Source organism: Vicia villosa, linkage group LG1 (assembly GCF_029867415.1).
Source record: "Vicia villosa cultivar HV-30 ecotype Madison, WI linkage group LG1, Vvil1.0, whole genome shotgun sequence".
NCBI lineage: Eukaryota > Viridiplantae > Streptophyta > Magnoliopsida > Fabales > Fabaceae > Vicia > Vicia villosa.
Window position 1 is genome coordinate 33,273,824 of NC_081180.1, and position 14,767 is coordinate 33,288,590.

Consider the following 14,767-nt stretch of genomic DNA (forward strand, 5'->3'; position numbering starts at 1 on the left):
TATAAACACAAATACAACACATATTATGGATCTTCTAACATCATAACAATCATCAAACATCAATTAAAACACATTTCAAATCATGAATTTACACGTTTGTTCATAAACCCTAACATCTCTACACACAACTTCCATGGAGAATAACATACAATCTAACCCACCATATACATCATCATGCCAACCCTTAGAGAGTAAGAACCCCACCCTTACCTTAGCAAAAGCCTCCTCTTCAATGGAGTCATCCCTCTCTTCATGCCATAACTTTCTTCTCTTCCTCTCTTCTTTCTATTCTTTCTCTTCTTTCTCTTCTTTTCCACAAAATGAGTTATGAGGTTTAATCTCTAAAACCCTAACTCTTACTATATTTTCTCACTAATGGGCTTAACCCACAATCCAATCTCATATTCTATATTTCTTCCACTTTGGCCCAATTCATAATATTACTCTAATTACATAATTAAGCTAAATAACACACATAATTGAATAATCACATAACATAACGAATATTATTCCCAATAATATTCCCCAACTATAATGGCTCCTTAACTTAATTAATACCAACTCGCAATTGTATTTCTTTGACTAATCCGACCATAAACTTAACTGCTCAAATCAACATATTAATCCAATTACGCCTTTAGAGTAATACCGATAAATCCCAACTTCAACTAATTCCAACGAATAAATCCTTAATAATTTAATTAAATAATTAATTAAATTCGGGGCGTTACAACTCTCCCCCACTTAGAATATTTTCGTCTTCGAAAATCCATCCGACATAACCTTCCTCAACTTCGCTTCCAACTCTCCAATTCTCAATTGCGCTTGACAATACTTCGACTACCAAAACAACTTAATCTGACTTAAATCCAGCGTCAGTTATTCAACATCTCAACAACATACTCGTTAGCAACTTACCAAACACCTTAGGAATCTCTCGACTCACCAATACTTATGGTAACAACAACTTTAACACGCTTATACCTGGAGATACAATCTCACTTCAATAACTTAGCAACAGAGTCATCACTGTTCAACAATACCTTGACTGTCGATCCTTAAGGTAGTAACAATCATAATCCTCATATACTTGCGTATTCAACTCCACACCATTATCATATTAACATCATTCTCAACACCAGAACACATACATACTTTTATTCCCATAATTATACATGCCAATCTTCAACAAACACCAGCAACTCTATATTCGCCTCGTCATATCACTCTTATAGTGACATTAACGTAGCCAGCACACTCAACTCGGTCATAGTACAAAATATCACTTCTTACTTACAGAGTCCAACAACAATATCACGATAACAGAAACCGAATTACTATAGCGTCAACTTAATAAGATTACTCGACGAATACACCCAACTTCACCATAACTAACAACTCTAGTATTGTCCTTATAAACTCGGCAAAAATACCATATTTCTGATACCTCGTTCTCATCTTAACAGTCCACCAAATCAAACATGCAGATACAAACATACCATTCTCCTAGGCTTCTGATACCTAGTTCTTCACCTCTAACAAATACACACGCATAGCAACTGCGCCACCTTACACATCCGCTGCGCAACTCTGATAATCCATCTTAAGTCACCGTCCATATTAAATCTTTTCCATCAATCATATGGTTCACAAGTCTTAATCTAGTTCAGACTTCCTTAAACATCCATCACAAAATTGTTGTTCACTCGACATTCTCAATCCCTCACTTAGCGACGTTATCTCACCTATAAACCAGCTTCTCCGACTTGTTCATTACTTCTCAACTATTCATGGATACTTTTCTGTTGATTCACACCAACCAGAGAGCAACTATCTTCACGACATAACTTTCATCCCTTTACGCACTATCAAGCTAGAAAGATACGTCTATGCCATCCAATCACGATTCCGTCTACTATCAACAAGAGATTAAGGGTGATCAAGTCCTCAATTTGTCAATAGATAGCCGACAACTATAATGGAGTATAAACCATCACTACCAACATTAATAATGTTCTTTTCCAACTTGTACTCATGTCACCCGAAGCACTATAATTCCATAATTCACTAATCTTCCAAAATCATCCGAAAATGCTAACACCGACGTCTTGCAGCTACCTTCTAAAACACCTCTTATGATACATCAGAACAAAATTCCTGTACGCCATTATTAACATTTCTTATTATTGAAATCATACACATCTCTTTGCATTACCAATTCTTACTCGCGCTTCAGAAAGTTTCAACAACTTCAACGGCTTCTACTACTGCCTCAATCACTTGCATCAATCTTACAGCAATACTTCTTTTAATCACTGATCCAACATCGACATCTTACGCAAGGTTGCTTAACCAACAACTTCACAGTCCATCAGCAGCACTGGAACATCGCACTTTCTAAATTCCATCTTCTAGAATTTATTCTAATTACTTACAGTTACCTTCATACACATCAGGAGCTTGCACCATACTCGCATACGAACAACCTCTACATAGCTCCTCATCCTTCGAGAAGTGAACATTAAAAATTCCTGCTCATCCTCTTCCTCAAGATGCTCCACTTAATTAGCAACAAAATCTTAAATCTAAATCATCTTCGATTCAGGAAACAACAAACTCCAACAACACTTGCACTGTCGCCCTCAGCAGCATACTACATCCTACAACTGAAACATAACCGAGAAGCATAGCTTCTCCCCCACTTAGCTTCAAACCAACTCCTGCAGACAAACGATCAGAAGAACAACAAGTACCGATAGTGTTTCACACACTCGTCGTGTACACGGGAATAAACATCATTAGACAACATTGGCCGGACAGACCGACCTGCTCTGATACCACTATTGTAACACCCCAAATCTACCCCGCAATTATAAGCGAAAATAAGAGTGCATTTAAAATTATTCATCAAACGATGGGATGTCACAATTCGACTTAACCAGACAAACATACTTATATTTCATTTAATAAAGATACATAGCATTCAGAACAACACTTCTTTCACCACTTACAACTTAAACTTATAAACACCTTTCAATTCAATTTAACACAAATGTCATCATAGAATACAATAATCAAATAATGAAGACTAATCCCCCGAGTGCTACGTATCAGAGCAATGGACACCAACTCGACTTGCCATAAAGCAACATAAAGACTTCACCTAGATAACCTCGGACATCCACGACTAATCTTGAGTACCTGCCCATTTCCCATGGTAGGGGAAATATCAGCAAAGGGGTGAGATATCTTACAATATAAAGGAATGCATGATAAATAATATAGGAGATATAGATCATACATAATTTCACCACTTCGCATCACAAAACATCTCACAACAAGTTTCGCCATAAAACAACTTATCAATATAATACAACTTTCAAAACGGAAACGATGTCATTAATCACATATTCAAATATACAAGTATGATATCAAATACATCACAACAAACATATCATTATCACGTCACAACAAACACCTCGTCATCTCAACAATCCAAACACAATTCAAATGCAATTCAAAAACGACTCGAATGTGACTCAAACTTATGCATATGCATGTGGTACCATTGGAGTAAAACTCCCGTCTCAAACAGTTTGCCATTGGGTCGTCTCAAACATTTGCCACAAGGGCCGTCTCAAACATTTGCCACAAGGGCCGTCTTAAACAATGCAATGGATGCGACTCAAATGATGCACATCCACAAACACAACTTAAACCACTTAATCAACTTAAACGACATAATCACCTTGAACGACATAATCAACTTAAACAACATAACCACATCAACTAAACAACACCAACTCAATGCCAAGGTTCTATGGCAATAACCATATCATAGTAATTTACCACATCTCAATCACATCATCACATCATATCGACATACAACATTTATTCAACTTCATTCTTATCAACATAATACAACAACTATAATAATTCATCATGTTACAACAACAACAATTCATTATATTTTACAACAACAACAAACATCAACAATTCATCATATTGCCAACAACATCAACACATTCATTATATTCCTTAATTCAATCAATCATCATAATACGTTATATTCAATTTCATATATATTGTTAAGTCATCGCATGGCATCATCGTCGACTCATACATATCAAATACGCACAATTAATTGCATATAGCGTACAACATCTTTATTAATCATGCATATCATCACATACATCATTATCTCATTCATCATAAGGAAGTTACTTATCATCATCTCAATAACATTGTATCATCATAAGAAGACATACATCAAGTTATACTATAACACAATTATGTCAATTCGTCGCAAGGAGTATACCTCATATGTTAACACAACATAGTTCATCACTTAATCCTAATAAACATGATAGGAAACTATATCATATGGATCATTTTATTGCATCATGGTTTAGTTCATTGCGTTAGCTTTCCAACGCTTCGAACGGCGCCTAAAACGGAGTTACGGATCAAAAGTTACATCATTTCAAAGTTTGGAAAAAGTTCTGCAAAACAGGGTTCGCGGCGCGAACTGAGCGAATTCAAAAATTCCTAATTTTCTGCCAGACTGTTCGCGGCGCGAACAGAGGTTCGCGGCGCGAACTGGCGATTTTCAGAAAACCCCAAACACAGAAAACAGCATACGAAACCCATCCAAAAACCCCCAAACTCAACCCAATCAAGCTGAAAACACCAACCATCATGAACAACAATGGAATACATGTTATAAACACAAATACAACACATATTATGGATCTTCTAACATCATAACAATCATCAAACATCAATTAAAACACATTTCAAATCATGAATTTACACGTTTGTTCATAAACCCTAACATCTCTACACACAACTTCCATGGAGAATAACATACAATCTAACCCACCATATACATCATCATGCCAACCCTTAGAGAGTAAGAACCCCACCCTTACCTTAGCAAAAGCCTCCTCTTCAATGGAGTCATCCCTCTCTTCATGCCATAACTTTCTTCTCTTCCTCTCTTCTTTCTATTCTTTCTCTTCTTTCTCTTCTTTTCCACAAAATGAGTTATGAGGTTTAATCTCTAAAACCCTAACTCTTACTATCTTTTCTCACTAATGGGCTTAACCCACAATCCAATCTCATATTCTATATTTCTTCCACTTTGGCCCAATTCATAATATTACTCTAATTACATAATTAAGCTAAATAACACACATAATTGAATAATCACATAACATAACGAATATTATTCCCAATAATATTCCCCAACTATAATGGCTCCTTAACTTAATTAATACCAACTCGCAATTGTATTTCTCTGACTAATCCGACCATAAACTTAACTGCTCAAATCAACATATTAATCCAATTACGCCTTTAGAGTAATACCGATAAATCCCAACTTCAACTAATTCCAACGAATAAATCCTTAATAATTTAATTAAATAATTAATTAAATTCGGGGCGTTACAGTGTACAACTATTAGCTTCTTTTTGCACACGATGTGAAAACATAAATCAGGGATGATTTTTACATTGAAGGGAGCGATTTTTTCTTTTAATTGAGCACACTCAAACCTTTTTTCTTTTTCTTTTATTCAAATTGTCTTCTTTCTTTCTTCCTTCCTTCCTTCTTTTTCTTTATTTTGTTATTTTAACTGCAATTTTTTCTTCTTCTACATTTGTGTTTTTATTTTATTTCCTTTATTCCTTTTTAATCTCTTGACTGAAATAAAATCTATAAATCAAAAGAGAAAATAATAAAATTATTTACTCTATAGTAATTATAGATCTAGTGGTTCTGAAACTAGAAATGAATTTTCGTCAAGTGACTTTGGCGATGGTGCATGCGATATGGGTGAAATAAAATCATATGGATATTTAATCATAATAAGATTTGGTAATTACAAAGACAATTATAGAGCAGAAGCATAGACGAATAATGGTGGTTATGGTATTGAATGTTGAGGTGAATATGTGAAAAATAACTCTAATACAATGACTTTAATATTAGACTTACAAATTTTTTTCTCCTATATCTAATTCTTGTTCTTATAGTAGATTTTTCTAGATCTCTATTAACTTTATACTTTTGTAATTATTTTTCTTTATTTTTTAAGAACTTAAATATTTTTTGAAATTTTTCTTTGAAAACAATTTGAGAGGATTTAATTTGCTCGTATATAACTCTTATATTATTGGTATATTTTTTAGAATCTTGTGACCACTCATGTTTAAATTTATTGAAGTTGTGATGCTCTTACAAGAAGCTGATAAGGTTGAGTTTGTTGTTGATAAGCACATGAATGAAAATAAACGTAATGTGGTTTATATGAATAGTGTTATGGAATGATGTTGTTAATGGAATAAAAAGGAGAAAGTGCAGGAGAGATAAAATGACAATGAAAGTGTAAAAGTGATGTTTATATGAAAAGAATAGTGCATGAGAGAGTTTGAGTGTAAGAATGAACGCACCAATTACCATGTTCTTTTTTGATAGAACAAGGAATCAGCAATTGATAGGTTCTTTTTTTATAGAGTAAGGAATTACAATTAAATCAATTGTTTAATGATGGTATAGTTTATATTATTATTAGTAGGAGATTTATTTAATTGTTATGTAGTTGGACTTTTGCTTGACTTCTTTTAGCTATTATTCACTAATAATATTATATATGTACTCTCATTGAAAGATTTATAATTATATATGAATGAAATGAAAAGAAAAGAATGTTTTTAATTTTATTAGATAGTATTTTTAATGGTTATTCATCTTTTAGTGACTTTGTTATGTATGTTTTTTAAAGTTTCCTTATAGAATACAATATTACTCATGATGAAACAATCTAGATGTAAAGAAAAAAATGAAGTCAAGTAGAAATATTTTCCAAATCTTGTAATATAATGATATTCAACTAAAAGGTGTTTGGGAGGAGTATTTTAACAAATACGAAGTGGTTAACAACAATTAAAGTTAAAACATGTATGAAGTAAAAGTCGTCAAAATTTATGACAAGGATGACTACAACAAAATGTGAGGGATAAATTTTGGCAAAAAGGTTATCTAAGATATGGAATGAAATTTTTTGCACCTCTTTGAATAGTTGAAATTTGATATAATGGTGACAAAACATCATGTTCATTTTCCCTGAATCAATAATAAATTCTAAATGAAGAAATATACTAAATAATTCATGTGTCTTTAAATAAGCTCCATAGAGAGATGTATTGAATTCACCATTGTTACTCTCATATTGAAAGATATAATTATTGCGAGTAGTATAACTAAGACGAAGAAGCAAATGACTCCAAACATGATTCTTTGACACAATAACATATAATCACTGGAGGTCCAAATAAATTTTGGAATGGGGGCGTTATATATCTTATCTACTTATGAACAAAAAGTTATGTTGGTGGTGGAGAGTTTTTATAAAATTAAATAACAAAATCCTATAGTGGGTCTATAACAAAGCTACAACTTGGTGGCTTCAGCGAATTGAAGGCATAGAGGTTGGTGATTACAACACGCTCGCATTAAGGTTACATACAAATGAGCACTCAATAAATGATAAAAGACAATCTACTTGGTGAAGGAAACTAGATCCAATGGTTTAAGGGATGGTGGACGGGAAGGCTGAGAGAGTTGTTCTGACTTTTGAAATTGGTGGTTAAATTGTATCTTTATGATAATGACTAACGATAGAGTTTGAATTGAAAATAAAATCATCATTGAAGTAATCATTGAAGGAAGTTACCTTTGTAAAATGCAACAATTCAAAATTTAGTTCTTTTTTCTCCTCTAATATGGGTTAACTGTGTTGCTATTCAACCTTGAAATGCTAAGTTGTCTTTGGATGGTAAGGACATCACAATTTCCACCAATTTAGAGGTAAGCCTCACATCACCTTTGCAATCTCAAATATCTTCTTCTCTTGTGAAAATCCTTTTACTTTGAAAACTTGTTTAACATAAAGCACTCACCAATGTGCATCTTTCGTTACATCAAAAATTAAAATCAATATTTTTGACAATGATTAAGTGGACAAGAGATCAATCATGAAACCACCAATTGATAGGCTCCAAATTGCCAAACTAAGAAAGTCTATTTATTCTAACATTACGAAGAAGATAAAATAACTTGTAAAATAAAAAAAAAACTCATTGGATCCCTTTAAATGTGTCAAATAGACTACATTATATAATATCATTAATGGATGATAAAACAAAAGATCTGAACACTAAAAGTCCACTAACCCAAAAAATAATAATAATTCTACATCAAACATAAACATCTAAATAATTTACTTAATTCACATTTACTTCTTTATCAAAATAATTGTGGTGATTATAAAGTTATTTTTCATGTTGATAATAGGATGCCTAAAGGTAACTTTTATTTGACGTGATTTATTAATTTGATCATTACGTTGAGAGTACCGCTTGCAATTAATTCTTTCAATCCAAATATTCAGGATTAATTGTGTATTTGATATTTTGTTTGAGTATTTTAACATACAAAATAAAAATGCAATAATTTATTAACATGACTAATAATTTCGTATGAATATAAATCTTGCAAGTATTCATTTGATTGCATTCACCATATAATGGTAAACATGTGACGATTGTAAGAATGTATTGATTACAAATATAATTGCTATCTTAAAATTCTTAACATTTAAGATCTAAAGGAGAACATTATTATTGTTCTTGGATCTAAAGCTTTTGATAAAGACGGTGAAACTCACATTCTCTCACAAACTAATATCTCAAAAGTGAGAATTAATTGTGGAAAAATGAGTATGCTCTAATTTCAAAGATCTTATGATCATAAAGTTTGACGCCTTAAAGATTTTTTAGGCGTTATATAAAAAAATACACTTTTTTCTTCATATTTCTTTGCTTAACTAGTAAAAGACCCGTGCGTCCACACGGGTAAGTTCATTCATATCTTAAAATTATTTGATAAGCTTGACTGTTCTTCCGAGTAAATATAGAGTAAATATAGTAACATGGTACAAAAGAAATAGAAAGTAAAAGACAACAGTCTTAATCTCTTTCACGTGGTGAGATCTACATCTAAGTATTAATTAAGAACATTAAAAGAACTTATTCATAATTCCAGTAAAGAACCATTATCTTCAACAGTCACAAACCATTAAGTTCCAACTAGAAAAAAGTGAGAAATAGTGAAAGAGAGATTTAAATGAAAGATGAGTTTCTAAGATACCATAGAATCGAAGATTAAGATTAGTGTAATTATGAGTTTCTGCAGTTAGCTTCATATCTTTGTCTTCGATTTTGACATGGGTTTCTGTAGTTTGCTATGGGTCTCATAAGGGGATAGAGAGAGAAGAGATCGGAAAGATATTAGGATGTGAAAGGCCAATGTGATTCACTAATTCATCTTTGTCATCGTTCTTGCGTTGAGTGGCTTGGAGGTGAGAGGTGACTCGACGATAATTTTAGGGTTTCAAGGAAAAATAGAGAAAACACGCAGAGGGGGAGAGAGAGGGAGAGAGAGAGAGAGAGAGAGAGAGAGAGAGAGAGAGAGAGAGAGAGAATGGGGGAGTAGTGTCTTTGGGGAAAATAAGTTTTTCAATTTAGACTAATGAAAGTGGAACACTTGGTGCAAGAAATCAGAAAAGATGAAAAAGTGAAGGGTTATTTTCTTAGTTACCAAAATGTCCAATTTATAGTGTTAATTATTTTTTAGGGAATGACACTTTAGGGATTTTGAACAATTTATTAGTAATAGGTCGATAGTAGATCTAAAGTTCTTTTAAAAGCAATAAAGAGAAAAATAAACTCACACTTAGGACTGTTATCGGTCCGGACCGGACCGGTTATTAGAAGTACAAGAATTTGAACCGATAGGGCTATCGAGTAAAACCGGGCCGGACCGAAACAGTGTTGGGCCAAAAATTCAATCCGCTACTCATCCAATCATTTCGGGTAAACCGAAACCGGTCCAGAGACTCTGTTCGGTTCCCAGGCCCAACAAACTATCCATTTTTTTAACAATTTTTTTTAGAGGTAATAGATGTAATATAATGCAGAATTTTGATTATATTAAAAGTTGTACAATTCATGAGTTTGTACAATTCAAAAGATCCATGTTAGAATTCCTAAGAATTCAGTGAATGTTACAAAACGATCCAAAGATGCAAAATACATTTGTCCAATCATACACTCATACTAATGCCTCAGAACATACTCATCATTGGCATTGAATTTTCAACATTATAAAGCAACAAAACAACAAAACAACATCTCTAAGAAGCGAAGCCACACCCAGATTTTCTATTGTTGACCAAAATCATATGTAAGAGGGTCATCTTGAGGTTCCTCAAGTTACAATGACAATGAAACATTAATGTTAGAATCAAAGTAACAATGAATTAGTGGATAAAATACAGAAAAATAGGATTCAGAAGTAAACAGATACTTACAATACTTGAAGTACATCCCTTTTTAATCCTGTACCTCTCCTTGACCCAATCACCCCCACAAAGCACTATTTCCACGGTCTTAGTTTTCATTGAAGCTCGTTTTGGATCAATAATCCTTTTACCAGCACTAAAAGTTGCTTCTGAAGCAACTGTTGTAACTGGAACAGTTAGTATATCTTTTGCTAATCTACTAAGAACAGGATACTTGGCCTCATTTCCCATCCACCAAGTTAAAACATCAAACTTGGTGTTTGGGGAACCTTCAATGGAGACTCCTCAAGATACAAGTCAAGATCTGATTTTGTATTAGAACTACCAACCACAGTTTCTAAAAACCTCTCAAAACTTCTCTTTCCTAATCCAAAACTACTTCCTACTTCAGGAGTTTCAGAAATAGGGGCATCATTAACTCCAAAGGTGTCTTGATACAATTGGAATAGAGTGTGTAAGTTTGTTGCCAACTCTTGTTCATAGGAAGCTGCTTGAGTAGCATTTGGATACAAGAAGGGATATACCCATTTGATGAATATCATTTTATACCTATTTGAACAATATGAGTTGTCAACCACCTTAATCAATTCCAAAGTATTTTTAGCCTCAGAATAAGTATTCATCATTGGCCTCAGACATACACTACTAATGTCACACAAAGAGGTAACATAATTGGCCTCGAACAAGGGAAATTAAATCACAACTGACAAAAGCAACATTAGTACGCAAATAGGCTACAAAAACTTAAATATGAGAACACTCAGATTGCATTATAGACTAAATAGACAGCTGCCAATAGCCTCAGGGTCAGAATAAGTATTCATCATTGGCCTCAGACATACACTACTAATGTCACACAAAGAGGTAACACAATTGGCCTCAAACAAGGGCAATTAAATCACAATTGACAAAGGCAACATTAGTACGCAAATAGGCTACAAACACTTAAATATGAGAAGACTTAGATTGCATTATAGACTAAATAGATAGCTGCCAATAGCCTCAGGGTCAGAAATCAGAATGCATCATAGGCTAAAACATACACTACTAATGTCACACAAAGAGGTAACACAATTGGCCTCAAACAAGGGCAATTAAATCACAACTGACAAAGGCAACATCAGTACGCAAATAGGCTACAAAAACTTAAATATGAGAACACTCAGAATGCATCATAGACTAAATAGACAGCTGCTAATAGCGTCAGGGTTAGAAATCAGAATGCATCATAGGCTAAGACATACACTACTAATGTCACACAAAGAGGTAACACAATTGGCCTCAAACAAGGGCAATTAAATCACAACTTACAAAGGCAACATCAAGTATATTGTCATACCTTGGATCAAGAATTGCAGCAATAGAAATCAATGTATTAGACTCTGCCCAATACTTTTCATACTTCAACTTCATCTCATTAGCAAGGGCCTGTAACTGAGGATTGTTTGAGATTTCAGAGGGGTTATCAAGTAAAACCTTCACCCTGAAAAGCTCAGCCAAAAACAAATTAGCAGTAGGGTAAGATGTACCACTAATAATTCCTGTCACATCAGCAAAAACTTCCAAAAACTTGCAAATATCATGAACATCTTCCCAATCATTTGCATCAGGCAAAAAATTAAGAAATGCTCCATTTTCTTCAGCATATCTAGGCCATACTTCTCTGTAATGGTAAGCTGTGGACAACATCAACCAAGTTGAGTTCCATCTGTTCTTAGTATCCAATACTTGCATCCTGCCCTCAAGTTGCAACTCATCAACAATTTTCTTGAATGCTTTGCACCTTGTTTCAGAATTCAACAAATATTTGACACTATTCCTAACTTTATCCACAATCACCTTTATCATATCAAGCCCATCCTGAACCAACAAATTTAAGATGTGTGCACAACATCTAACATGAAACAATTTTCCATCCAGTGGAAGATTTCTCCTACCAGAAAAATCTCTCTTCAATCTAGAAATACAATTATCATTGGCACTAGCATTGTCAACTGAAATAGAAACAACTTTATCTCTTATACCCCAATCATCCATCACCTTAATCAATTCCCTACATAAAACTTCACCAGAATGTGGTGGAGGAACATTCTTAAAAGATAAAACTCTTTCATGAAGCTGCCATTTTGAATCAATGAAATGGCCAGTCACAGTCATATAACCAATTCTTTGTTCACCAGACCACCACAGGTCAGTTGTAAGACTGATCCTGTTAATCTGTGACATTGACCTTTTCATCTTAACTCTCTCAGCTTCATAAAATGTTTCACAATCCAACTTAACCTGATGTCTACTAATCTTTTTGTACCAAGGATAAATCTCTTTAAGGAATTCATTAAAAATCACACCTTCCATAACAGAAAAAGGAAATTCATGCCCTAGAATCATATGAGCTGCAACCTCTCTAACCCTAGCATGGTTATATGCCCAGGTTGCCAAACTAGGAGTATTATCAGAACCTACACTTAACCTAGACTGTGCTACCTCCTTGTCAGTATTACCTCTCATCCCTTTGGATGCAATTTTCTAAGTGTTTTTTATACCATTAGAAGTGATTTTCCATTTAGTGTCATAAGTATAAAGCTTACCACACCATTTGCATTTCCACTTCTTGGCACCATCTGGTATCTCAACAAGAACCATCTCAGTATGAACAACAGACTTTTTGGGACGAGGAGCTTTACCAAAAGCATTGATTTGGCTCTGAGAACTCTGAGTTGGGTCAACTGGAGGTGTTGGCTCAACAACAGTTGTTGTGTTTTGAGTGGTACTTGTATTTTGGGTAGTGGATGTAGTCTCAGTTGTAACATCAGTTGGGATTGGTACTGGGTCTGGAATTCCCAAGTCAATCATCTCACCAATCTCTAAATTGCCTCCATCCATTGTCTCCTCTGCCCCATCAAGCAACAAGCCGATATCTATCAGATCAGCCATGTTGGGAGTCTCAGAAGAATCTTGAAAAGAAATCACACAAAAAAATATCAATCAAACAATAATAGAATGGTAATCAAGGTAAAATACAACCTCAAATCAGCAACACCGCCATTTATTTTTAAGCATCAAGGTAAACCTCAAATCAACAACAAAACTTACAAGTTACAATGGATATCATGATTTTCAAAACCCTAGGCCGAAAAAATTAATCTCAACTCAGCTTAACAGAAAAGTAAACCTCATCTCAGCAAACAAACTCATAAAATGGATACAATTTATTTAACAACAATGTAACGATTAGGGCAAACTATGTAAACTGTGTTCAAAAAATAAGCAGTCATCTTTAATACCTCCAACATGCAAACTATGTACAATACAACATAAAATAATAAAAAGAATAGAGTTTGGATACATTACACAAAAATTTCAGATGATCACAGTTTGCCCTAAAACGCACGGTTGACCTAAAACTGAACTTATGGTGAGACGTTGATTTCAGACGAAGCCCAAGGAGAGAGAGACATATGGAGATTGCATTAGAGATGGCATGATGAGAGACGAGAGATACGAGGGAGGGACTGGGTGGGACTTAGCGTTGAGGACTTGAGGTGAAGTTTGAGTGTGAGAGACAAGAGAAGAGAGAGACGAAGGAAGATAACAAAATGAAGAAATTATAAAATTTTGGTTTTTATATCAAACAATACCGGATCCTTATTGGATTAATGGATCCAGTTCTTTGAGTTGGATACGGATACATTTTTGATCCATTACTTAACTAATGCCCTTTTCGGTCGGGCCATTTAACCGGCTCTGGTGGTCCGGTTTTCGGACCGGTTCTGAGTATCATCCTCCCACTAACAACCCTACTCACATTGGAGAACTATCATTTCATTAAGACACTTTTGTCGTTGTTTTTCAATTTTTTTCTCTTAATCTAAAGTTCTTTAACTTTTTGTAATATTTTACTCTTTTTAACGCACATTTTTTACTATCGAATAATTTTCTAAAAAATTTAATATTTAATATTCTCTTTGCACAATTAAATTAAAAATAAAAATAATTCTTTAATAAGATTATTTTATAAAGTGTGCAATAAAGAAAAGAGGGGAAAAAAAAATTTTTTCTTCTTAAAAATCAAAATAAATTATAAAAATATTATAAAAACTTATAATTGTGAGCATGAATCACTTTTATGCCAAACTAATTATCACAGGCATCCAATGATTAATCTTCAAATATTTCTGACAAAAAATAACTTTCTTCCAAAATTTATAAACATTTCAAACCACATAGTACCAAATTGAAATTAGACCTAAAAACACCTAATTCTCGTACCCAAAAGTCGGGAACAACTAAAAAACCTGGATTGAAATACTCATAATTGATAATAAAATGAAAAGACCAAA

At 33.6% G+C, this 14,767-nt stretch overlaps 1 protein-coding gene across 1 annotated transcript; it reads right to left on the reverse strand.

Annotated features, from left to right (window-relative positions):
* Nucleotides 1-10,666: 10,666 nt before the first annotated feature.
* Nucleotides 10,667-12,935, reverse strand: LOC131609017 (zinc finger BED domain-containing protein RICESLEEPER 2-like). The gene is made up of 2 exons (XM_058880676.1): nucleotides 11,767-12,935; nucleotides 10,667-10,976 (listed from the first exon to the last, which is right to left on the reverse strand). The coding sequence occupies exons 1-2, from the start codon at nucleotides 12,933-12,935 to the stop codon at nucleotides 10,667-10,669; spliced, it is 1,479 nt and encodes a 492-aa protein (XP_058736659.1).
* Between the last annotated feature and the right edge of the window lie 1,832 nt (nucleotides 12,936-14,767).